The sequence below is a fragment of the Oryza brachyantha genome, chromosome 3, assembly GCF_000231095.2.
Source record: "Oryza brachyantha chromosome 3, ObraRS2, whole genome shotgun sequence".
Taxonomy (NCBI): Eukaryota; Viridiplantae; Streptophyta; class Magnoliopsida; order Poales; family Poaceae; genus Oryza; species Oryza brachyantha.
Genome location: NC_023165.2, coordinates 7297648 through 7325257, shown reverse-complemented (window position 1 = coordinate 7325257; position 27610 = coordinate 7297648). Strand labels below are relative to the sequence as shown.

At 39.9% G+C, this 27610-nt stretch overlaps 3 protein-coding genes across 3 annotated transcripts; 2 read left to right on the top strand and 1 right to left on the bottom strand.

Annotated features, from left to right (window-relative positions):
* Positions 1-1627: 1627 nt before the first annotated feature.
* Positions 1628-2928, bottom strand: LOC102721058. The gene is made up of 2 exons (XM_006649725.3): positions 2109-2928; positions 1628-2016 (listed from the first exon to the last, which is right to left on the bottom strand). The coding sequence occupies exons 1-2, from the start codon at positions 2733-2735 to the stop codon at positions 1930-1932; spliced, it is 714 nt and encodes a 237-aa protein (XP_006649788.1). The 5' UTR covers positions 2736-2928; the 3' UTR covers positions 1628-1929.
* Positions 2929-7128: 4200 nt separating this feature from the next.
* LOC102720775 (eukaryotic translation initiation factor NCBP) lies at positions 7129-10648 on the top strand. The gene is made up of 6 exons (XM_006649724.2): positions 7129-7381; positions 7552-7644; positions 7750-7854; positions 7954-8031; positions 10136-10255; positions 10344-10648. Exons 1-6 carry the CDS (start codon positions 7223-7225, stop codon positions 10473-10475), a joined length of 687 nt encoding a protein of 228 aa, XP_006649787.1. The 5' UTR covers positions 7129-7222; the 3' UTR covers positions 10476-10648.
* A 2176-nt stretch (positions 10649-12824) lies between these two features.
* On the top strand, positions 12825-27610 carry LOC102720498. The gene is made up of 18 exons (XM_006649723.3): positions 12825-13352; positions 15523-15586; positions 15765-15869; positions 16345-16544; positions 17247-17420; positions 17528-17692; positions 17821-17936; positions 18816-18873; positions 19079-19276; positions 19595-19654; positions 21342-21424; positions 22079-22290; positions 22405-22496; positions 22587-22716; positions 23310-24556; positions 24631-24917; positions 25967-26134; positions 27265-27610. The coding sequence occupies exons 1-18, from the start codon at positions 13041-13043 to the stop codon at positions 27398-27400; spliced, it is 3807 nt and encodes a 1268-aa protein (XP_006649786.1). The 5' UTR covers positions 12825-13040; the 3' UTR covers positions 27401-27610.

Genomic DNA, 27610 nt, shown 5'->3' with positions numbered 1-27610 from the left:
CAGTCTGGCACCGGTACATTTCCCCATCTCTTGCACGGTTGCGCCCAACAAACGATTCCCCAAAAACGTCTGCTGGTGCGGTCCAGAGGCAAAATGTTCTACAGTGTACTCCAGTAGTACCACCGCATCGTATTGACGGATGAAACTGCCATTGACCGCATGAAAGTACTCCGTCCGAGTACCAAACACGAACAGCGCAAGCGCACACCAACCAATCCATACCAGACGTGACTCGCGCCGTGACAGCCTAACTCGACCACCCAGTGCCATTCTCTTCCTCACTAACAGCTTCTTCGATGGAGAGAAAAAACAAAGAAAAGTTGCAATCGTAACAGCGAGATGCAAACGGACGTAGGGGAAAAAAAATCCGAGAAGACCGTGGCGATGATTGTGACGCACACGTCCAGGTCCCAGCGACGTAGTAGGAAACGGCGAGGTTACGGTAGCTCGCGAGTCTCGGTTAGGTCAGCAATGATTGTCGCTAAGCACCAAATAAAAAGGCAAAAACGTCAAGCGAACTCAACGGGAAGAGCACAAAAAACTGACCCCCAGCGAGGAGCGGATACATTTCACGACTACGACAGCCTGCCGCAACGTACCAACGTAATCTCCCACCGGCCGCAATCAACGGATTGTGAGAGCAGCGACTTGTGTTGGTTAAGTCAAAGCAAACTGAGATTCAAGCTGGTTAATCACGATACTGACGTAGCCTGGGAAGTCCAAACCTGGTGCTGTGTCCGGGATATCCGATATACAGCCGCAACAAACTAATTCAGCAAAAACCTCTTGAGTGTCTGTCTCTATGGCAAAATTTCGATTCGATCAAAGGATCTACCAATAAGGAACTTGGATGATCCTTGTACAAACCAATAAATTCGAGTACGACGATACGGTTTAAAATTCGGCATGATAATAACGCGTTCGTGCATCAGGGTTGTAGCCAGGAGCCCAGCAATCAAAAACAAAAATGGCATGCCATGTGCAAACCGAGATTTAGAGCCAGGACGACTTCAACCAGGTTAATGACACTTAATCCTTATTAAGTCGGCAACTCGGATACTCTTCTAGGATATTCCTGCCGTCTGACACTCGACACGACCCGAAAAGGCACGCTCCTTCCTCAGACGTTCTTCCGCGACTCTGCATGTCTGCATTTACAAATGGTTTATCGCCTAACCCATGTCCCCGTTTCCAGGTATAACCGTAAATACTACTACTAAAAAACAGTTGACGGTTTCACCGCCACCATCGCCACCACCAGTGCTCCCGCTCTCCCAGTCCCCACCAGTCCACCACCACGGCGGTGAAAAGTTGAGACCAACCCACCCACACGGCCGCACGGCCTAACTCGTTCGTCCCCACGCCGCAGCGCCGCTGCCGGAGCCGGCTGAGAACCTGCCAGATTACCACCCAGGAGAGGACATGGACATGGCCGAGTGGCAGCGTGCACCGGACAGCGGAGTCCCACCAACTCCGAGCCGAAACGAATAAACACCACGCCGCGAAAACAATGGCACGCACCAAACGGACCCGAACAAGGGGGAGGAGGAGCGAGCGGAAAGCGGACAGATGACAGATCCCACCCGCTCGCTCGCTCCCACCACTTCCCTTTGCCCCTAAGCAATGGACTAATTGGCAATGGCAATGGCGATGGGATGAAAATTGAAATGATGAGTGCCTAAATGACCATGGCGAATTGGTGGATAGAGATAATTAATTACCGGACAGTAATTCACAAAAAAAAATCAGCGGCGACCTCCTCCTCTAAGGTGAGGTGAGAGAGCTCAAAATTTACCCCCCACATGCAGGAATCGGAACCCAGGATTAGAGAGAGATTAGAATCGACAAATACGGGTCACATCCACTTATCTATCTCCATTAGATTATGGCCTTGTGCATCTGTTGCTGCTGCGGTAGTGTGGTTTGTTGCTAGACGCTTAGGCCATCCACGCCGCATTGCTTGTATGTCAGTGACTGCCTCCTCGGACTGATGGCGATCGCGCAATCCACCGACACCTGGGTTCGTTCACACGCAGCTTTCACGATCAGCTCGCGCATCATCGGCCGCTTGCGGCGGGAGTGAGGGGAGTGGGTAGGGGGGGGGTTACCTGGACTTTCGGTGAGGAGAAGCCGAGCACGAGGATCTTGGCGGCGACGTCGCCGGTGATACGGAGGTCGACGCGGTCGTTGATCGCGGCGTCGCGCACGAGGTCCTGGGCGTCGGCCTGGAGCACGTTGAAGCGGTCGACGATGACGCGGGTCGTGAGCAGGCGGGTGCTGTGCGCCGGCTGCTCGAACCCAGGCACGGCGGCCACCCCGAGCGGCACGCCGTGGTACATGACGTCGAACGCCGTGGCGCCGTACCGGATGCCGACCTTGTTAGGGTTCACGGCGGTGAAGAGGAGCGTGATGTTGAGAGAGAGGTAGGCGGCGGCCGGGACCGTGGCGGCCATGGTGCCCGCGGAGGCGGCCGAGGAAGGCGGGGTGACGAGGAGGTACTGGACGGACACCTGGTTGAGGTCGAACTGGGGCTTCCGCGGCTTCACCACGAGCACCACGACGAGCGCGACGGCGAGCGCGAGGAGGGCGAGGAAGGTGAGCAGCAGGAAGATGCAGCAGCAGCAGCCGCGGAACGAGGCCGACCCGCCGCCGTACGGGGCGCCCCCGTAGTGCGGGCGCCGCTGCTGGTACGAGGGCGGGCCGTGGTGGTGCTCGCCGTTGGATCGGGTAGTCATCTCCGGTGCCGCCGCCCCGCCGCCCCGGACTTGGATGGATGGGGTGGTGGGTGGGTGAGGGGAGAGGGGTGGTTTGGATTTCGGGAGCTAATGGAGCATTTGTGAGGTGGTACTTGTGGGGGGTTTGCGTTCGTGGGGGAGGTGGCGGAAGGAAGAGGGGAAAGTGGGGAGGTGTATACGGAGAAACTGGCTTCGCGGTAGTGGGGTAAAATTAGTGCGAGTGTAGGAGCGTTGCTTTTGTAAATGCTATCGTGCTCCGCTTAATCACGCGAGATATGTATAAACTGTAAGAGAAAAAATATAATGCGTAGTCCACCTCTATGATTTATTTTTGACTTTGCTCAGCTATTGATTTTACTTACTTTTATGATATACCGTCTCCGTCCCATTGGCCTTCGTTAATGTTGATTATTTCTAATGACCAAATACCACCGGATCGGAAACTTTCAAGATTTATGCAAAAATAAAAATATCATATTTTAAGGTTTCGAGAAAATTTTAGATGTTTGCAACCTTACGTGTATAATATGTTATTTTAGAATTTTTAATTAAATTTTGGAAGTTTTCATCCTACTAGTATTTCCATTATTATAATAAAATTGTACAAATGCTAATGGAGATTACCTGGACGATGATGATAAAATGTATAAATTGAGCAATAAAGATAAAATATTATATAAGTAAACATAATTGATGGTGAATTATGAAATTGAACCAAAGGCAGATATACACAATAGACTTTATCAAACTTAAACGGGCACAATAGCAACGTGACTTACACGACCGAGCATGTGACTACAAAAACACTTAAAACTGTCCAGTTTTTCGTGCAAAGCTAGTATGGCTTCTTCGATTTAACTTGATTAGAGAGCTAACCTCTCATCTTCTATTCGTTAGCTTGTCAGTCATAAGCAAAATTAAATTTCGAAAGTTAATTTTTAGGATTGATTTTAAGTTTTTTTCTTTGCTATAATTAAGTTTTTAGCATTCACATCTATCTGTTCGCTTCTATTTAATACTTATAAATCAAAATTTAAATTTTTAGTCTTAAATTTAGAGTTGATTTTGAGGGATTTTTACCGAATTTTATTTTTCTAACCCTGACTTTTAGATCGCTATGAATACATGTAAAAAAATTATTCATTAATTATTTTTCTTTTGTAAATATACCGTCTAGAATCATCTTTGTTGTTTTTAACCACTGCTATTACAGAAATGAAAATTTTATCCACAAGATATTTTTGTTCTTTTGCTTGTTTTATCACTACTCATCAGGCATAGCTTAAATGGTTATAGTTCCTTTTAAAACAAAAGGACAGAAGGATTAAGAGCCAGATGGTTATCCACAGCAAGACTTTCTTGCCACGCTGCCTATTACGCATGAATCCAGTTTTGTAGTCAAACTACAGCGCACGCGAAGTTTATAGACATCGACGCATACGTTAATGAATGGGCTATATTCATCAAAAGAGTATGCTTGTGTATCACATTCGCGAAAATAAGGTGACCATTAATGTGTCGTTTGCCAGAAGCATATAGGGTGAATTGTCACTTAAAAGTTCACAATGGCACGTCCATTAGTTGGACGCGCCTCTCTCCTTTTTCACCGTACGTACGTAGATTTGCTAGTAATATATTATAACTTTATGGTACATACATAACATTGTGGTACATACATGACATTGTTAACTTTTTATCTTTTTATAACTTAGGATGTTTGATTTTTTTAAAAAGTTTGATCATTTGTCTTATTTAAAAATTTTGTGTAAATATAAAAAACAATAAGTCATACTTAAAGTTTTTTTTATAATAAAGTAAGTCACAAGCAAAATAAATAATATTTCTATAAATTTTTGAATAAGACAAATGCTCAAACATTGCAAGCAAAAAAAGTCAAACATCTTACATGGAGTATATTTTAGAACATAACAAAATACATGACAAAATTAATTATAAAAAATATAGGCATATAATTTCAGTGTTTCAAACTAAAATGAGTTGCTGATATTCCAACTTTTTTAAAATTTTGGTCGAATAAATTTAATAATGTGATGTATTTAGATTTGTACCCTACTATATAACTCCTAACAAGCACCAATTGTTGAGGGTCCACTATTTCGACCGGTATTCCGTATGAGGCACCGATACCCTTTTTATATGCATATGTTATATAAGCGGCATATATAGAACTTATAGTTGCCGGTTCACGTCTAGAACCAACTATTATAAGGTGCAAGCGACTTAAAAAAATACTAACGCATTGGTTCGATTTGAACCAATGCTTCAAGCAGCTCCCCATTACCCGATCTAGAATGAAGAACTCAATGTTATTCACCATGATTTTGTAACATAAAAATCCAATACATGCTAGATCAACATCCACACATCTATTGAAATAAATCTCTAGAGAAACCCCAAAAAGGAACCACGACACCTTGTAACCTTTAAGCGCGTTCCACGCCCACGTCACATAGTCAAGGGAAGGGAAATGGGGAATCTTCTCCTTGACGACGGGGCTTTTGTTTTCGAGTTACATGAGGACAAAATCACCCACCTCCTTAACAATGTTGGCGTCCGGAGAGGCGCAACAGCTTACATATCTTCTCGAGCTTTGAAAAAATTTCAAATCAAACCTTAACTACTGATTTATCACCAAATATATGTTTAATAGATACTTAGTATAAAACAAGTATCGTGTGAAATCATTTGAAATATAAGTATATGGTTATTTTTTACACCATATATACATGTAACTTAGCTACTTGTCGTTTTAGTTATAAAATTTCAAATAATTTGTTTCCTTATAAACTGAAATGATCCCTATAAAACTCAGTGTGGCAATTGTATTCATACCAATGTTTGAAAATGATTTTAATCCTGTCTTTTGCTGTTTGGTTTTTTTTTTATTGAAGCTTGTGTTGCCCGGTTAGGCGGTTACTCCTATTTCGTTGAATGGATCTAAGGATGTCAAACACATGTATGTATTTGGTAGATTTAATTTTTTAGCACTTTGTAATATTGTCCTTGTATTTACATCAATTATTACGATCTGAATTTTCACATAAAAATGAGATCAGACCAGGGTTTCCCTTACTGCGCAAGCCGTCAAAACCGCGGTACCGCGCTCTCATGGATCCTGCACAGTAACCGCAAAAACCGGGATAAATTTGATTCAAAAAATTTGAATTTAAACTCACGCGGCTTACCGCGCGGTAGGCCACGAAAACCGCGGTACCTACTTGCTGGAACAACACACGAGAACGACGGTTACCGCGGCTTACCGCGCGGTTTTTTAGCCGAAACCATGGTTATCACGAGGAAACCGTGGTTACCGTGAGGAGACCGCGGGTGTGATGTCAAATAAAAAAACTTTAAAAAATCTAAAAAATACATGAAAAATAGGAAAATATTTTGTGACTATATTTATGACAATAGAACATGTTATAGGGAAAACAAGAAAATTTTCACATGATATTTTCTAAATTCTTAATATATGTAACATACACATACACCGGCATATCACCCTTCACCAAATAATTCGCTCCAATAACAAGTAATAACAACTTCATTTTGATTGTTACGTCACGACTATAACTACTACCCATTATTAGGAATAAAACTATTATATACGTATTAAGATGCACATATAATTTTTCTCTATACATATTTTTCATATATCCATCGTTGTATATTTGTATTTCAACATTATGTACCCTAGTATCTAGTGTAAATTAATAATGACTCAACACAAAATATTCTTAACCATCTTCCTATGAAATATTACTTGCAATAGGCTATTTTTTAATTTTGTTTCCCAAAATACTCGTTTATGATTTTTAATTACGCTGAGAATACATTTTTTCATTAATTTCTTTAACAAAACTACACTATATATCAACATATACCACATATATTTTTTTTATTAAATTTCCTCAATTTTTTTAAATTTTCCTCAAATTTAAACTCGGTTACTGCGGCTTACCGAAACTGTGCCTCCGCGGAGAGCACGGTTACCGCGGTAACCGCCACGGTTTTCGCGGTTTTGCAAACCCTGCATCAGAGACGCCTGGTGCTAAGATTTTTCACCCTGTTTTGACTTGAATTTGAACACCGCTAAGCCCTCTCACTGAAATAGGAAAAAACACAAACTTCAATTAAAAAACAAGGGACAAAGGCGAAATGATAATGTCAAAAAGATAGAGGTAAAAAGCACAATTTAAATCAAAGATATAGACGCAATTGAGAGAGAGAGAAAGAGGATACGGAAAAGATAAACACGGTTCGTCCTGGAGAGAGCCCAAAAGGACGAAGCCCATAAGAGCCAGCAGGCCACTTTTCGTCATCTCCGCGTATCCTCTTCCCCAGTTCCGTTTCCCAAGTGAAAGTCCCCCAACCCATCCAGCAATCATCCCTCTCGACTCCACTGACCAAACAGGCAAAACACCCAACCGGACCAAATCGCCCCCGCAGCAGAGGCCGCGCCGCCCATGGAGCCGGCGGCGGAGAAGAGGGAGGCCGAGCAGGAGGAGCAGCAGCACCCGTCGCACGACGAGGCCGCTGCCCCTTCCGCCGACGAGGACGAGGCGGAGGCGGAGGAGAACGAGCGCCGCAACCGCGAGCTCAAGGCCGGCCTCCACCCCCTCAGGGTAAGTCCCGCCGCCGCCGCCGTTAGATCCAGTTTCTGTCCCCCCCTTCACTCGTTCCGAGTACAAAGGAGGAAGCTCTGCTTCTCCGGCGCGCGCGTGGCGGTAGAGATTAGAGATCGAGAATATAGATGTATGTAACCCTTGCTGCCTTTCTGTGCTCCCCCCCTCAGCGTAAATTCGTGCTGTGGTACACGCGCCGGACTCCTGGGGCGAGGTCGCAGTCCTACGAGGACAACATCAAGAAGATCGTCGACTTCAGCACTGTACGTCTCTGCGTATTTTGTTCCTACTAGGGGATTTTCTAGTTGCGGTGCAGTGTGCGGCTGATCGGATTGCTGATGCTGTTTGGGACTTTGGGTGGCCTGTAGGTTGAGTCGTTCTGGGTTTGCTACTGCCACCTCACGCGCCCGGCTTCCCTGCCAAGCCCCACCGACTTGCATCTTTTCAAGGAGGGCATCCGGCCACTTTGGGAGGTACTATTCAGTGTACACGGTGGTGTTACCCTGTGGTTGTTTCGTGTAGTATTATATCTCTCAACGTTTCTAGTTGTTAATGGAGCTTTGACTGAACAGGATCCTGCAAATCGGAGTGGTGGCAAGTGGATCATAAGGTTCAAGAAGGCTGTCTCTGGTCGTTTCTGGGAGGATTTGGTAAATACATCTACATTTTACTGTATATGCATTCGGGTTTTCAGGAGGCTAATCATTTAGTAAGTGTCCATCTGTAGTGATAGATGCCAAATTATATACTTATAAGATATATAATGAAATAATCATTCAAAGTTCTGAAAACTATATACATGACAATATGAGATGAGCCAAAACACACATACATACACACACATATGTATATGGTTACTTTTTCTACATAAAGATGTTGCAAGCATCTCACATGTTCTCACAAATATCTATCTTACTAGCAAAATGCCCATGCTTCGCTATGGAATTATATTACAAAATGTTATAGGGATTTTTTTATCAACTATAGTGATATCACTTGTTTGAACCACTATTTCATAATATCAGAAAATACCATGTGTTATTTTGCAAAAGAATTGTAGAAAGCAATGGGGGTGGCAGATTCACTGCCACCACCATTAGAGACATATAAAGTAGTATAGATAGTCAGAGAGTCACGGAAGATCTTGTTGGGCGATGGGTGTGTAACATACCATCATCCCCCAAAACCTGCTTAGTTTATGCCATTTTGAATTGGCCTACTTCGACAAACATAATATTATCTGGTTTCCAAACATAATATATCCATCCTTTTACGACGCCATTTCACATGGTCTTAATATAGATGATGAGCAATAAGGACATTGCATAAAAAACATAGGGTGGCCACGCACTGGACCCATAGATCCTGTGGCAATCCACCCCTTAAATCAAATAGTCCTAAATGGCACAGGACTACAGGAGGTTGTGCTTCATGTCAATATTGTGACATTACATCATTTCCATGTTCCAGGACAGGATAGTCTAGCTATGAAGGTGTGTTTGCCACATTACCTCTGTTACAGCCAGTTGGTTTAAACCATATTTTTCTGTCATCTCAACTTCCATGCCTGCTCAGCATTGGTGCCACATCCATGGTCCCTCCCTTTTTTTCCTCCATTCACATCTTCTTTTCTTTTTCTGTTATTCTATCCACTGCTTTTCCTTTGGTTTGTGTAGTTGTGCTGGTTGATGTGGTGTGTTCTCTCATTTAGATACCAGACAACTTTGAACTCATTAAGAAGGCTTCCGTAGGAATCATTGTGCACATCACATGTCCTGCTTGGCTGCCTGTTGCTGCTACTGCAGCCAGCAACTGCCACTGTGTACTACAGTTTCAGCTACTGGCCTGCGCAGCAGCAATGGCAGCTGAGCAGGGCCATAATATGGTACTCAGCAGTATGTCAAACTAGATGAAACCTCAGTGCGTTGCAATGGGAGATTCTGACTAACAATGGTATTGAACATGGTAAACAAACTGTGCTAAAAAAAAAGATTTTAGAATTGTATCAAGGAATTTCAATTTCTATCACCAAAAAGGTAGCACATCCGTATCACTCGTCAATTTATAATGGGGCAGTAGGTACAAATGTACTATTAGCTAGACTGCTTACTATCATACGGAACTAATTTTCTGCTGTTTGATATTGAGACTGAAAGAACAAAACAAACTCAGGCTTACAAAGAGATGGAAAATCAAATATTCTCTTTATCTTTGATACTTCCTAAGTCCAAATTGCCATATTTGATTATGGTGGAGCTGCATATAGGATGTTTAAATCAATGCTGGACTCTTCAGATGCAGCAGCTCATGAATATTTGCATTAAAAAATCAAAGGGAGTAGGACTCGGAGAACTTGATTGAAAATGTCATAACAAGGTCTAGTGTGCCTTCATCCTCCTTCGTTGTCTAAAGATCACCCCTTATTTGATTTATTTATGATGTTGAGCACAATTTACTATTGTCAATTATAAGCTTCTTGATGCAATTTACGCTTCCCAAATCAATCGTATGTTAACCACACTTACTATTCCCGACTCAGACGCGCAAATTGTTTTCAAAACTTATTTTTAACATGTATTTAAATTTGCGCAATTAAAATAACTTAACCCGGTGCAATGCACATACATTTTTTCTGGTCTGTTATAACTTATAGATGGTTTGCAATATCTCACCAGACTGTTTTTTATGGTGCATGTCTGTGAATTGTGAATGTTTGAATTTTAACTCTGTTTGCTTGTTGTGTTTATATCTCAGGTGCTGGTGCTAGTTGGTGATCAACTTGATTGTAGTGATGATGTTTGTGGCGTTGTACTCAGTGTTCGTTTCAATGAAGATATTCTAAGTGTTTGGAACCGTAATGCATCTGACCACCAGGTTTGGGACAGCACATCTGCAGATATGCTTCAACAGCTTCAGTGTTTGAACATTGGATCAGTACTTACTTCCATTCTTGTGCGTGCAGGCTGTGATGACATTAAGAGATTCAATTAAGAGGCATCTGAAGCTGCCACACAGCTATTTGATGGAGTACAAACCACACGATGCTTCGCTGCGGGATAACTCATCATACAGGAACACGTGGTTGAGAGGATGAGCTCCATATTTGCAAAATTAGCTATTATCTTCCTCCAAACTATCGCCTCGTGGATGTCTTTTCTTTATAAGCTATGCTCGCATGGGACTAAACGTATTATGTATTGTGCATCCAAACTCTTTGGTATGCTATGTACAATCAAAATGCCCAGAGTTATCACTCGTGCTGCCTTACTGTTATGTTGTCATGGTTGGTTCCTTTTAACAAGCTCTTGATAGGTAAATCGACGACTCTTAGGTGAACCTTAGACAATGCTTCTATGCAAACATAAATTTTAGCAGAATTGATCCAACATGACACTCCATTATACATGCTGGAAGTAGTGGAACAGGCTCTTTCTGAACTTCTGACTCTGCAGTCAGAAATCAGCAGCAGCGTGGACGAGCTATTGTTCAGATGTCGGTTTTCTTGTCATATAGCGAGTATATTTTTGCGCGGTGGGTGGATGTAAATACTGAATGTCAGCGTTACATACTGCTCAAGATGATCAATTCACTCAGGTATTGGCTGCACTGTGGGCCTTTTGGCTGAGCTTTAGTTGTATACTTTTTTTGATTTGGACCACCAAAACGCGAGGGGCAGGCTTGAGTGATTAAAAAGAACAATTACAGTGACGGAATGGGAATTTAGCAGCTCCACGTCTTCAAACATCCTTGAAGCTCTGCTCAAAGAGAGCAAGTTTGAAGGAGTTAGATTTAGAGCATAGAAGAGTTGATGGTTACCTTAAATAAAATATAAATGTCATTGGCAAACATCTAAATCTAATAAATGTTATTGATAAGTCCGAGTTCTATGAAATGACGCCATACAAACAGAATTGACATTAAGATTCCGTCCATCTATGTCGTTAAATACATTATTCATATTTTAGTTAACAGAGACATGCGGACGGAACCCTAATAGCGATAATAATTGTTTAGACGAATTTGTTTATACGATGACATTTTATATAACTTGCACTTATCGATGATATTTCTTAGAATTAAATATTCATCAATGACATTTATTATATTTTATCTATATTCTATTTACATCATCTACTTATCATTAATAGTTAACATATACACTACACTGACCCCAATACACTGTATATAATTATTCTATCTATTTGCATACAATCCATTCCTCTCTTTGTTTTTAATGTAAAATTTAAAGTTTGCATAGATGTTGATCTTTTATGAGGGATGACTCCTATCTCTCTTCTCCATCTCATCATCTAATTTTACATGAAACTTATGGTAGGATATCTATATTACTTATCCTATAAGTCACCATCATATTTAAACACATCTATACAGGTACATAAATGCGGATATACGAGCTCATCAATTGGTGGAAGTGCTATGCATAATTTAGCCCCATGGAATTTTTAATTACAATTTGTTTTTTTCACAAAAAGGCACATACTCAATTTGTCTTCGTCTTAAAATAAATGACATATTGTCGGACGAGCTATAAGAAGAATTCCCATTGCCTAGTGCCGCTCGCTTGCTAGGTAACGTGGAAAAAAGAGAAGCGGCCATTGTGTTCAACCAGAAATCCCGTCCATCGGCTGAACCGGGAGATCAAGGAGGAGGAGGCGGCGGCTTGGAAGACGACGGGAGTACTGAAATCAGATTGCGAGTAGTCACCATGAGGATATCTCGGTTATATGTGATGCGATTTCTTTGTTTGTAGCTACGACATATATGGTCGCCGTCGACAACTTCTTGTCTATGAGTTCTCTGTAAATACGTAAATTCGCTCAATTTTAATGAAATTCGGTCACTCGGTCTTGGGATAGTCCCGTAAAAAATAAAATAAACGACTATTTTAGCCAACTTAAAAAAAATGAGTGCTTAAATAAAATAACCTATATTCATCGTATATTTAATATCTTGGTTATAAAAAAGTGTAATAAGTATGTACTAATGTTTGATTTTTTTAATATTTGACCATTTGACTTATTTAAAAAATTATGAAAATATAATTTATTTTGCTTGTGACTTACTTTACTATCAAAAAAAACTTTAAACACGTCTTGCCATTTTTTAAATATTTATACTCAATTTTTAAATAAGACAAATGATTAAACATTGAAAAAAAAATCAAACATCATACATTATAAAACGGACGGAGGGAGTCTATTTTCTACTCTGATTTATTTTTTTAGAATATCAAATAATTATTTACATTAGAATATTTTTAATCAAAATAACCACTAATATTTGAGCGAAGGTAGTTTAAACGAATATATCAGCAACTACGATGATGCTATGGACTTGGAACACTGTACGAGTACAAGTAACTGCCACGTGTCAGTAGAGACTGGAGGGAGAGTCCGTCTCCTCCCGGGCTCCCAGCCCCCAGACCAGCGCTCCCCCCTCGATCGCGGCGCCAAGCTCCTCGCGCGAGATATATACGATTGCGCGCCCAAATCTGCCCGCGTTTCGCCTCCCCGCGCGGGAAACGTGAGCCAATCCTACCCCCTCTCCCGAAGTGCCGTTCCCCAGCTCGAGCTGCTCCCAAAACCCAAACCCTAGCATCGATCCCCCTTCCCCCCGTCTCGCCTCCTCGCTCGTTTCCATGGGCGGATCTGCTGATCCCGAGGCGCCGACGCCGTCCCCATCGCCTTCCCCGGCGAAGGCGACTCCTTCGCCCGCTTCCGCGGACGGGATGCGGTTGCGGCGGTGCGTGCAGTCTAAGCTCTCGTGGGGACCTCCCAAGGCAGGCGGGGGCGGGCGGATCGGCGGTGGATGCGGAGGAGAAGCAGGAGCAGGAGGTGCCGGTGTCCCTCCCCTGCCCGTGGGCGATGGGGCACCGGAGAAGCGGGGTGGCGAGACGCCGGAGAAGGCAAAGAAGAGAGGAAGGCCGCGGAAACCAGAGGCCGGCACGAAGGTACATTACTTGAATTTTGCCCAACTTAGCTGTTCTATGTGTCTTTCACGGGAGTCCATACTGCTCTGCTCTGGGGTTGGTACCTTGGGTTGAATTTTGGCTGGTCAGCACTAGTTTGTTCATAAATTAGAGGATAAGTCTAGTGTGTCACTTCAGTAGAGCGAGAACATAATAAAACAATACACAACCCAAGAATAAACAGTGTTCAAATTAGACTGCCACATTTTTTAAAACTCCTTATGTTTTTGGCGATAAAAACACTCTAGATAAGGCTACAGCTATTTAACAAGTCTAATAAGGACGGGTCATGACTTCTAACAGACCCAATTGAGAGAAACTCCAAACTGAAATATACTTATTTAAAATAGCACAGTGAAAAAAGGGAACAAAGGGATGATATGATGAAGATGGTAGGAGAATCAGACAAAGCATGGCAAAAAAACCTGGTGTTTTCAGGCAGAGAAAAGTCCTGATATGAAGTGGTGGCAGACGATGTCTCAAATTCTCAATTACTGACACCAACCAGCCAAGTTTCCAATGATAGTGTCATCACACTATGACTACTATGGCACTGGAGCCTGCACTGATGCACTCTTTGGTACTGTTGCCAGATTTAAGGGAATGTCTCATTGCTTCCTCTCTAACAACCTGGAGTTTGGCTGGTTGAGCCACCTATCACAACTAGTTACTCAGTACTAGTAGTTCTATATTGGGCTGGAGCATGTTAGGATTTGTGGTCAAGGGACGAAGTGGGCATGGATGGTGCTCGACTACACCTATATGATCATCTATCTACTCACTAGCAAGGGCTTTATGCCTTAGTTAACAACTAGGTATAATCAGGCAGATGGGTAAAACTGCATCTCCAGATAAGCTGCTAGATAAGCACATTGTATTTTTTTCTAGAACGTGCAGGAGAGCTGTGCACTACTATATTAAGAAGAAGGAAAAGAGTCTAAGAAAACTCAAACGACCCCCTTAGGGCAAGGTTTAGTACAAAAGGGCTCGCGAAATAAAACACACACACGGAGGACTATGACCAGCAACCCAAACAACCCCATCTACAGACAAAAGCTATTGAAGCCTTTGGCTCCTGCCATACACAATAACCTGCCTCATCCCTAATGTTATGCATGATGACATGGTAATTAGGCGAGTCCTCCTTAAAGACAACTATTCCTTTGCTTCCATAACCACCAAGCCACTAACACAGTCACAAAATTAAAACCTTTGTGGTATTGCCTCAACTTGCTGCAACGCTTTCCACCACCAATTAATGAAGTTGAGGGCTCCCATCGTTTCACCTTTTAGAGGAATAAGCGAAAACACATTTTTGCAAACGAAAAATAATTTGCAGGTAAAACTTTTATATACGTGTCCATAGCGATTAAAAAACGAAATGTGTAAAACAAACCATGATGAAAAAAATCACAAAATCAAGTCTAAAATTAAGTTCTAAAATTCAAATTTTGGCTTATAAGCAGTTGCAATTGCGAAATGATGGGAGCCGAGATCATCCAGCACTGGTGTTTGCTGTTGCAGCCCCATCAAAGACAAGACCAAGAACCATACACTTCTTGAAAACACACATGTAGCAAGCAAATGCTGCATGTTCCCCTCCTGGTCACATAGTGGGCATCTATCAGGGTGGTCCAAACCTCGACGGGCCAAACGATCAGCCATCTAGCATCCTAGGTACACATAAAGGAAAATTTTTAAGTGTGGTTTCAAACATTCACATGCTCCTAGGTAGACCGACTACCATGTTTATCTTTTCCGTGTATATCTTACTCCCTCAGTTTCATACTACAAGTTATTTTAGGTTTTGTCATAAGTCAAGCTTCTCCAACTTTGACCGAGTTTATAGAAAAATGCATCAACATCTACAATATCAAATTAGTTTCGTTAAATCTATTGTGAGTGTTGATAGTGCATTTATTTGTTTTTGTACATGTTGATGTATTTCCCTATAAACTTGGTCAAAATTTGAGAAGTTTGACTTAGAACAAAAGCTAAAATGACTTACAACATGGAACGGAGGGAGTATATCCTAAGAAAAAGGATCCATATATTCGATTTAGGTGCTATATATTCAATGAACTTGTACATGCTTGTTCTGTTCACCTTTCGTTTATGTAAAACTCTGATTTGTTGAATCGAACCTATGCAGCTGTCCTCTAGCAAAGAAACAACTGGTCTGGAACAGGATAGCAAGGATGAACTAATCTTGGTTGGTATGTCAATCCTGTATTTGCTCTACACTGTGCCCATATTATTACCATGTCTGTTAAGTGCTCACAAGCCCGGCCATTATTCTGTTGTGTATTTAGTACTATACATTGTGAATGACAAGCAACAGGTGATATCATGCCACAAATACCACCTTTGAATATTTGACCTGCTGAATTTCAGATGAAAGCCCTCGGAAAAAGCAGAGGAAAGGCAGGGGTAAGAATCAGGGTGCAGCACTGAAGGTTCCGAACAGAAAGTACTGCAAGGCATTGGAATCTACTGATGGTGAGCACTTAGCCTCTCCACACACATTCTCTGTGGTCGTGTGCACGCATGCACATGTGAATGTGGTTAAGATCTTATCATATCCCAACTTCAGTGTAGGCTATTGCTGATATGTTGGTTTGTGCAATGGAAGAAATACACTATTACAAGTGTTCAAGAAACACACATTAACACCATTCACACTATTAGTATAGGATATCTGCAGTTTCTGCAAATTCAACATTTGGATTATAACAAAAAATAATATCCAACTATCAAGTGCCAAGCAGTTTTGAGTTTATTATAGTCATTTGCTTGTACATACTGTTGCCCATATAAAGATTATTATATTCTATGTTTGCTCAATTGCACTTATAGCACCTTTGAAGAGTTGAAATCAACTCAAAGCCACTGTTTCAGCTGCAATTTTATCTCTACTGATGAACTTACTCAACTTTTGAAAAAGTGCAATAAGCTTTTGTTTTGTTTGTGAAAGGTCATGAAAGTTGTCAGCAACTATGCAGTAATCAGACTCAAGCTGTCTTGCCTCAAGCATCACCCATATTAGTTGATATTGATTTGATGACTGTCCCATCTAAAGCATGTCTGGTTAATAATAATGTTGATGCGCTAGACAATGAAGATATACCACAGTTGAGAGTTGATCTAAGGTCAGAGGCAAAGATAGCTGCAGAGGTATGCTCGTGCTAATGTTTGATTTGATACTGTATGTACCATGCAATCTTTTGGTCTTTCAGTTTTATACCTTCCTTTTGGCTATTGTGTCAATAATTAATCAAGAATATTCTGACTATTTGATAATCAATTGGAATTGGGTGTGCTATCTTCTATCATGCTTATTTGCATGTTTAGATTTGTAATCATTTGAATGCCACTTTCGTCATCCCAAGCTAAGGTGTAACGTAATATGTTACTAGTAATTCAGATAGTGGATACATGTCCTTTGTGGTTGTGGACTTGTGGTGTTTTCTTTTTGTTTGGCTGAATGCTGTATATTTGTTCATGGCTTTTTGGGCCCTGCACTAGTTTATATTTGTATTTCTTATCTTTAATTTAGGCATTCTAGTTTATAGTGTTTCCTGAACTGCATAGTTTGATCTTAAGCCATCATCAGTTGTTTAAGAAATGTTATTGTCTATCTTGTTATAGTTATGCAGTGGAGCTAGGTATTAAAATAAGCTTAACTTTTGTCTGAGTGAATCATCCTCGTTAAATGTTTGATAATGCCTTCTGATCTTAATATACTCTATTTGCTCCTCAGTTGCCCGAGGGAAACAAAACTTGTAGTTTCTGTTTGACTTTTCCATTAATTCCATGTTTACACTTGACTGTATTTTTGTTTTTGTTGCCCGAAAAGTTCATATTATTCATTGCCAGGAAAATCGGAGGCTATCGTCTGGAAAGGAAATGCATCCATTTTTTGCTTCCCGGAAAGCGCACAAAGATGCTGGCCAAGATGTTCTTAATGTTGAGGATGAGGATATGGATTCAGTTCATGCTTTTGAAAGAGAGCCACCTTTCTGGCCTATTCATGTTTTGTATGAACTGGAGGTTTGTCCAGCATATATTTTATTCATCTGGTTCCATAATGCATATCACCTTTGTGCTTTTGTGGTCCGTCATTTTATCTAATGCAACTGAGCACCTCTCTATTACAGGCCACCATGCCAATTCAATGGAGCAACAAATGGTTAATTGCCAAAGAATCTTTTCTTGGCACTAGTACCACTAAGCAGAATTGTGCAGAGCATGTGGATCCAGGAAATGATTTGCCTAACTTTCATGGCAAAGAAAACAAAAGCAAGTTTTCTTCTCTGGATGTGGTACAAGTTTCCTTTTCCCATTGATCTTTTATGAAGCATTTGAAGGAATGTGCTTTGTGCATCTATTATAGATTTGTAGTTTTATACCCAGTAAATTTCTTGTTCTAATCATGCAGTTTTCTCCACAGATTGATGTTGATGATGAGCGCATGCTAACATCTACTTCCTGTTGCCGTACTTCTCTTTTTGAAAGCAAACAACAGGAGAGGGTACAGCATGAATTGCCTGGAGTCAATCTGAAAGGGTAAACTGCATTATGACATATTTTGCCTATATGTGTGCTGGCCTGTCACCTTTCTTCTAGCTGTCTTAATTCTGCCTTCAGATCACAAATGGAAAAACCAACAATCATTTGAACTTAACCAGCCTATCAACTTGCAAAGCGTAGTAGGCTCCTGAATCTTACCAGTACTGGAAAAATTAATAGCAAACAAGCCACCCCTATCATCTGTTTTGGTGTCTATTTTAATGCCCACTCAAGTGGTGTCAGCCATTAGGGTGTTTGTTTTATACTTATGTTGTTTTCATGCTAATTCTTTTGTTGTCATCTACTGGCTGTATGCCCCATCATGTCTTCTTTGATAGCCTACTTCATAGTATTTCTTTTTAAGAATGTAGCCTATTGCATGATATAATAGTTCTGAATTTTGCACCAGTTGTGCTCCATTCCTCATATATTTCTATTATTTTTTAGTCGCACATTACTAATTGCCTGATAGCCAGTGTTAACACAATAACGCAAAGCAAAATGCCATATGCATAGTAGTTTTTTTATGAGTGCTATTTCTGAAAAAACCTGTCGGTCTCATTATTGATGGTTGCATGGAATTTTCATTTTGTTTTTCTGTAGCCAATAGGTCAACTGCACTAGTGTCAATGATCTAGGTTTTGTATGATATATTTTTGCATCAGCCTTCGTGGCAAATAACATAGTATTTGTTTTTGTAGCTTTCATTCCAGCTTCTCATTATTGATGGTGCCATGAAAAATTTTCATTTTGTCTTTTGTAACCAATAGGTCAACTGCACCAGTGTCAATCATCTAGGTTTTCTATGATATATTTTCACGTCAGCCTTCATCTCTATAGGCTTGATGGAAAATAACAGAATATTTGCTCTTGTAGCTGTCAGCTGGCTTATCACCTATGGACTGACAAGTACCGGCCTGAAACTGCTGCCCAGGTAAACATCACAATATATACTACATATTATCAGTAGTTCAGTATGAATGTATTTCATAATAATATGTTGCTGCCTATTTCCAAGTAGTTCTATTGATAAGTTTTTCTTTTGGCCAGCATCTTTTTTTTTTAATGAACTCACAAAATAATACCTTCTGATATGCTTATGCTTTCTCTGAGATTACTATTCTATCTTGGTTGGTCAGGTTTGTGGTAATGCCGATCATGTAAAATTCCTCAGTGAATGGCTTAAAGGGTGGGACGAAAGAGGTCACAAAAATAAACAAAATATATTCGCTAATGGATGCATGAATGGCAGATCCTGTCAAGATGGATCTGATACAGATTATTCAGAAGATGCTTCTGATTATAAGAACGTGCTTCTAATTACTGGACCAGTTGGGGTGAGTGCCATGTTGAAGATTATTTTGGCATTTGCATTGTATGCTTCACTTAACACTAGGCATAAAATAGCAACTTCCGACCACATATTTTCCTAACTTGTTCTCTTAGTGCAACATGAAGGTGTCGTAACATAAGATTACTAACTGCAATCAATTGATAATCCTACAGTGTTTTATTATATATTTTTGTATGTTCTACTTGAAAATAATGTATAACAACCTAAATTTGTTAAATAGGCAATATGTTATGTTCCCAGTGCAAAACTGCTACTTTGTTCCTAGTTTTGAGGTAATTTCTCTTTGTCCTTTTTTTTCCAGTGTGGAAAATCAGCCGCAGTTTTTGCATGTGCGAGAGAACAAGGATTCAATGTAATTGAGGTATTTTCTGGAATACCATTTCTATCTACCTTGTAAGAGTTTCCATGTTTCTATATCATTTGTGTACCAAGACACTATCTGTGCTCCTTGAATGCTTTGAGCTTTTGCTTTCTCTTTTGCCTGTTATTCTTTACAATATTTACCAATTTGTGACCTTTTTGTACCATCTTAAACTCCATAAAAATGATAATGCTAAATCATAAGTCCTTTATTTATATACAACACACACATGTTCCTCCCTTATAAATATGAACAATCTAGATTATTTCTCGGCTTTTACATGTGCGCTTTCCGAATTGCTAAATGGTGCATTTTTTGCAAAAAGTTTCTATATAAAAGTTCATCATCTCGTCTTTGTAGAGTAGATTTTCAATTTGATAATAGTTAATTTCATTGTTTATACTATTAAATAGCTATAAAAAGTCAGATAATCTTTCATCTTTCATCAAGTAAAAGAACACAGCACAAGTACATTCTGAGTAGCTGGCACAAACAGAAATTTCTGTTGTAGTCATGTGCACATTCAATGTACTCTACATATAGAAGAATGCATAATTCTGGGGGAGCTTCTTTCATTGGCAACTGTAGATACTCCCAGAATCTACAGCTCCCTAGAGAAACTAGAAGATTTCATTGAAATTGAGTCTGATCCCATTTTGTAGACTACACTCACACAAACGTAGCTTACACATTTGTCTTTGCTTTGTGTAAAAGGGTTAACTTGGGGGTTGAAGTGGCTTTTGGCACTTGGTATACATGTTGGTACATCTCCCAGTAAACTACTACCAAATATGGTACTATTCTACCACGCACTCATGCCTACATGCATGGGCTACAGTTGGGCTCAATTCGTTCCTCTCTTGGGTTGGGTCTCACATGTTTTGAATTCAATCAGGGTTCTAGCTATACTGATAATGTTGAATTTGCTTGTTGGAATCAGTTTTGTTTAAGATATGGTGACCGATCAGCAAATTAGCTGAAAACCATTTCAGTTGCTCGCTACGAGGTGTCGCTTGGTTGGCTTATTTGGGTTTCGTATATATGAGAAATGTTAACATAACCACTTCTATATGCACCCATGCTGGTGTGGATCAGTCTTTCTTTAGCTATTCTGGAATTCTATTATTATTATGAGGCACTTAGCTAGCTCATATCCATAATAATGACTGATGAGTGATGACATCAAGTTGTAGTCATTTCTAATTCTTTAAGTGTACTCAAACTTCAATGTCTATTAACCAGAGACTAAACTTAAGGTTCTGTACCACTTTTTTATTTGAGTTGTCTCCTGTTGGTCTAAACAAGCACATATGATAAAAGCACTAAGTAAAGGTCCATGGCACTATAATCGGTTCTGTCTTGCTTGTTATCTTTGGATATACTTTATACTTTATAGTATAGTCTTGAACTTATTCCAGTTATACACGATTTTAAAAATGCAGTAGTGTTAGGGTTATAGGCCTTTATTCAACAACTCCTTGCTGCAGATAGTAGTTAATGTTCTGTTTATATGGAATTATGGACACATGCTATTCAAAATGCAATGCTTTCATTTCAGAGAAAACTAGGACATGGGACATGAACAAAACTCTTAGTAGTCTCATTAGCTACATTTATTCCTGAAATTTCAACTCTGATTCCTAAAATTCGATTTTTTTTCTCTGATGGAAGTCTGACATTTTTCTAGGTAAATACATCCGATATGAGAAATGGGGCTTATGTAAGGCAGAAGTTCGAGGAAGCAACTAAATCACATGGTCTGGAAAAATGGTCTGTGCAATCTATTTGTCCAAGTTATCACTGTTTCTATTTATAATGATAATCGTGTTGATTTTCCTGTCTTTATCCTGGTCATGCTGCATCTGTGTTATGAACTATAGTTGGCAGGGGTAATCTGCACAGAAATGGGCTGGGCTGTGATTTCTTGAAAGCAAAGGAGTGTAGGATAAATACGAGACCATAGATCTGAGTTTCTGTCTTTCTGATTAGAGAGCGCCCCCTGTAAACTTCATAAATATGTTCACACAAGATGTTGGATAGGAGACTGAAAGCTACAGTGTCTCCATCAAACATCGCCCACATTAGTAGTATTTAGAAGGTCTTTCCCTGTATGTAATTCACGAAATTGACTATTATCTGATGTCTTTAATGCCTAACATAATCTGGGATGTGACTAAGATTGATTTATCTCAACCAACTAAGTGATAACAGCAAAAGGATGTTAGTTTTGGGAGTGAGTCGAGTGACACATGCAAATAGCATAGGATAGTTCACAGTTTATATGCAGTCCGCTCCTTGTTTTCTTGGCAACTAGACGCATAACAAAATGCAGTTTAAATGACAATCGAAGCATTCTTGTCTTAAACTTTGCAAGTTTTCATGTTTGAGGCGACCTTAGAAGGTACCTTTTGGTTTCCCATGCAGGTCGCAAGAGGATATCATCAGTCTACCAATAAGCAATTCCATAGATCCAGCTTCAGGGACTCCAGGCACAACTGAATTCAAACAAGTCATTAACAAGACCCTCATCCTATTTGAAGATGTAGATACTGTCTTTGATGAGGATCGTGGATTTATTTCAACTGTACTTAAGATGGTGGAGACTACAAAATGGCCAATCATATTGACCAGTAACAGTAAGCCTTTTTACCTACTGGATCTTTGTACATCTCTACCAGTCTTCATAATTCATTTGATGTAGAGCATACTGAAGCTCTTGGATTTTTTTTGTTTCTTTATATTTCCTGAAGAGAAAGATCCGCCATTGCCTCATCTCTTGGACCAGCTAGCATTGGATTTCACATACCCATCATCCGCAGAGTTACTTTCACATGTCGACATGGTAAAAACGCTAATTCTAGGCTGAAAATGCCAAAAAACTATGCTGCTTGCTGTGTCTGTTGCACGTTGACCATACTATGTTTTCATGCAGATATGCAAGTCTGAAGGAGTGGAAATCAGTGTTCCTCAACTGCAGCATATAATAGATGTTTTTTTTGGTGATATTAGGAGAACAATGACACTTTTGCAATTTTGGTATCAAGGCAAGCAACAATACACAGGTTGGGTGATTTGAATGTAAAATCCTTGTCAACTGGCTATATGGTTGCGTTCTGGTTCTGACCTGTTGGCCCATTACTAAAAAAATTCAACCTCAGTGCCGCACAAAAAAAAAAACTTAGTGATATATTATAACTTTAAACATCTTTTCCCTTGTTTGGAGAAGTGGGCATTATTAGGACTATACTTTGAGATTTAAATAGATTCAGCAGCCAAGATGTTTTGTTGTGGAACTTGTTTGCTAACTCTCATAGACTAGCAACTATGAGTTTGTGATAAAATGGACTTTTTGATGGGCTTTATCTGGCATGAAACAGCTGGTTTATTTTCATGTTTAATTGTCAACAAGTTAGAAATTTCATCTGGTTGTTGCATGATTTGTTTTGCTTATCCACTCTTTCTGTAAAGACACATTATTTTATATGTTCCGCTCATTGTCAACACCAAAATTCCACCCATGCCTTGAGAATAGTTATTTTAGTTCGTTTCTCACATGATGTTTTTGACAAATTGGTGGTTTAACTTAACGAAATTGCAATGTTGTTTTCAGTCTAGAAATGGTGAGCACATCACTAATATTGTGTTCTGGTTTCAGAGAGGTTGAATAGGTGCATGTCCTGTCCTTCTCTACTTGATTTGGATTTAGTGCATTCTACTGTACCAAAAATACTGTCTTGGGGCTTCCCTTGTAAATTATCAGAGACAATATACATGGAGATAGACAAAACAATCATGTTAGCTGAAGAAAAGAAAAAACAGATGGAACTATCAGACTTCGAAAGCCTCAAATTACAAATAATAACACCTTTGACCAAGGAAAGAAGTGCTGATAAAACAAGAAAGCCCAAGAAATCCAAGTTAAAGCGTGGCTGCTCTGCTGAGTCTAATGATGTTTCACCTTGTAAGAATGACCTCGACGACTTCCATGATAGTCCAGATGTCTCTCTTGCATCCAGTCATCAAAGAATAAAAGTTAGGCGTGGAACAGTTTTGTTTTCTGAGTCTGATGATGATCTAGCTGATGCACATACTGCCAAAGATGCCACATTTGTTGTTCAGGAAGGTAATTTGCTCCCAGAATCTTCAGAACTGCCCTGTTTACATGGGCATGGCATATCCAGCATTGTTCCACAAAGTCTGTTCTTTGAACAATCATCTGTGCCTCATTTGCACAGGGAAGTGATTTCAAATCAATTTTGTTTTCCTAGCGAATCAAGGGCCTTCGAAACTGCCAGTTCTTTCCAAAACCAGTTTGAAAGCAATATGCCTGGGTCCATTTCACAAATATGTGATACTTTTATCTCTCAGGGCATGATGTCGTATGTGCCTGAATCATCTTACATAATTGGGGGGACATCTGCATCAATCAGCAGTGGTGATCTTTTATCAAGTCTAGTGTCCAATGGTATGTCTGCCCTTCATAATGACAGTACTTACACTGCATCCAGAGTGGAACCAGAAGACACTAAGAAGGTGGAGAATCAAATGCCTGATGAACCTCAGAAGTGCATGGAAGATGAAGTTGGCGAGACTTGTGAGGCCTATGTGGAATTGCCTGACAGGAATGAACATGCAAGCTGTTCAATTACAGGATATCAATTGATGGATGAGTGCAGTCGTGCTGAAAGTGGCTGGTTGCTTTCAGGGAAAAAGAACAATGACTCCAGCAAGGTTGAACATGTACAAGATACTTGGAATCGGCTACGGCAGTGCCATCCTGCACTTCCATGTGACATGTACAACAACAGATCAGTTTGTAGAGCTTTGAAGTGTGTTTCAAGAGTGTCTGATTTTATATCAGAATCAGATCTTATGCTCACCTGCTGCCACCCTTTTAGTAATGTCAGTCGTCCTATTGTCTCTTTTGATATTCATGTTTCTGTAGCATGGTATTGACTATTTATAAATTTTTGCAGGACATTTCAGATCCATCTTTAACTCCTTACCCTGAGCCAGATGGCTTCTCCTCGTACAGCAAGCAGCTTGAGATGGGATCTATCTACGCACAGCATGCTCTGTGCATTTTTACAAAGGATTCCCAAGATACGGATGTTGGTTTTGTTGATTTGTCACAAGAGTTATTGTTTAACGGTACAACTACCGCATCTCTAGGTAAACTTATTAGCTCTGGAATCAGCTGCGGCGTTGGATCTGGGAACATTTGTGATATAAAGTATCCAACAAGTTGTATTTCTAAGAGAAGGTAAGCATTACCATGCCTTTGTGGTACATATTTTAGCTTATATACAGTGATATCATATGACAAGCTCATGCATACACGCATACATACATTCTTTCTTATAGTTGAAGCTCTTGATTACTTAGGTATTTTATTGGTCACAGTAGTATATTTCTGCAGCTTGCTTCAATATATATTCACATATTCTCATAGGAACATCCAGTGGTGTAGCTAGCTGGTAGCCCTTATGGGCATAGGACCACCCTAGATTTTATGCTAGAGACCTTAACCCCTATCAAAATAAATATATTTTCAACAAATTTTGTAAATGGATGGTGGTATAAAATTTTGTAGTATAAGTAGGCACACCTAGCAAAAAATTTCTGGCTACTCCAGCACATGCATTGGCAAAATGAGATTTCTATTGGTGCAATCTGTACTAGTGGAATTTTCTAGCGGTAAAAATGACATGCACTTCATTTGGAAATGCAATGAGAATTTAGCGGGTGGCATGTGCATTTCTTCCTAGGCCTGCCAGAAAGAAACAAGGTTATACTACCTACTTGTTGAACCAACATTATTATGTGATTACATATTATGCAGTTATGCACTGATGATATGATATGCACAAGGCACCTGGAGGTTTACATAACAGTGACAGATTGCGTTTTTGCACCATAATCATATAAACATTGCCATCTTGTTCCCTTATTGATCTACTGCAAGTTGAAAAAATGTTTGCATATTTGCAATTTCCTTAATAATTGGATTTCCTATGAATTTAAGTTGTTTATCTAACAAATATCACCTATTGAAATATTTCACGGTTACATAAACCTTTTCCCAGACTAGTTAAATCATCTTTTTGTTGGACACACCAATGGAAAGATTCATTGGGGCACTGAGCCTAAAAAGTGCAAACTTTGACAGTTTGATTACTTTCGTATAGAACTGCCTAAATGTTGGTGGGGACCCTTCCCTTCCCTTCCCTGATATTGAATTGCTGATCATATATGACTCAATACAGATCTATCTATTGGCAGTTGTGACTTAACTGTTCTCTTGGTTTTCAGGGATCAAAAAGCTAGTCTTTGTGAAATCCTGCTTCCAGTGGTTCCTCCTAAGCTATCTCAGTGGCTGAGAGGCCCTGCTTTTGTTGATTATTTGTCTTCGATGAGTCGGATTTCACGTTTAGAAAATATGCAACTTTCTGAATGTAAAGCCTCGAGCAAGCAAAGAAGGTAATCACTGTTCAGTTCTAAAATTGTATTTTCTCTGTTCCATATTATAAGGCTTTTTGTCATTGTCTAATTCATGTGTTGAATCTAGACATATATACAAAACATATATATTGATACATGGATGAATTTAAGCAAACCCAGAAACGGAACGGGGGTAGTATTTTCCATTTAAATAGAAGTATGGTGCTGTACTTACTAACTGTGAACCAATAAGCTCCGTTTTGAAATTTGTTGCTGTTACCGAGCCATGTATCCATGTTTCATTCTGTAGAATTCCATATTTGCACCTTGCAAGTTTCCTACCTTTGATAAATGTTAGTTTCAAACTTCCATTATGAATCAAAATTTTAACTGGATAAGTTAAGTTGTTACTATGAACGTGTGTAATTTATATATGATTCAACTGAGTAGACGTTCTATGAGTGGTGTTACTCAATGGAGCTATCAAGGAGACCTTAGAGCATTTTCAGCAGATACTCTATCCTATTATCCATCCTAAAAATAGAATATGTGGGAAAAAAATTACTTTAGCAAATATTTCGTCCCATCCTCCGAAAGTAAAACATCATTCATATTAGAAAGAGAAACTGCATCTCCCCACTCCATATCTTAGCATTCAATCTCAAGAGCTGAGAGCAAGAACAACATGAGAAGATGGTTGTAAAATATTAATAAAATATATATGGAGGATGTAATATAAATGATAACTGATATGAACAGAGAATCTATTTTAGATGTTCATCCAAATGGTAATATGAATGATCGAATTTAGATAAACTACTATGTATGCTTAAGACCTTGATATTTAAGAAAAAAGGTCGACTATTCAAATTTGTTATCATTTAAAATGTACCCTGTGCTTCTAGTTTTCAAGATGTATGTGTGCTTCAACCTGCAGATAGTGTTTCTTATTTCTTTTTCTACTCCAATTGGAATCTGTTAACTAACCATTGTAGCACCAATCCACTAACCTTGCCTCCATTTCCCGTAGTTGTAAAAATGTACTTTGTTATCCTTAATGATAAAATATTATGTGCCATCTGTGTTATCAAGATTATCAGCAAACATGTTTACATTGAACCACTTCCTTACTAGCTCATGACTGCTGTGTCTGCTTTCTCTTGTCATAGGTGTCGTCAGCCGAGACGTTACTTGAGTTCTGGCGCACTTCCACTGTCTGCTCAAGATATTGAATTATTATCCCAAAGCAGCTGTTTCCGCGACAGACGGGAGAGCGAGAAGATTACAGAGCAAGCGATTCCCTAGGAGTATATAAGTTAATGATCTGGTTGATATAAGCGGCAACCTTTTTTTGCCATCTTGTTTAGAGGCGATAGGATAATGAGCTGCCCTAGATGGCTCATTCTTATATTCACAATTCGTGACCCGTAGCCAAGTGGTGAAGTCTGGTCCATAGTGGGCTGAGCTGACGATACCAATGTGTTCGGTTGTATAATGTAAATGCATGTTGTTATC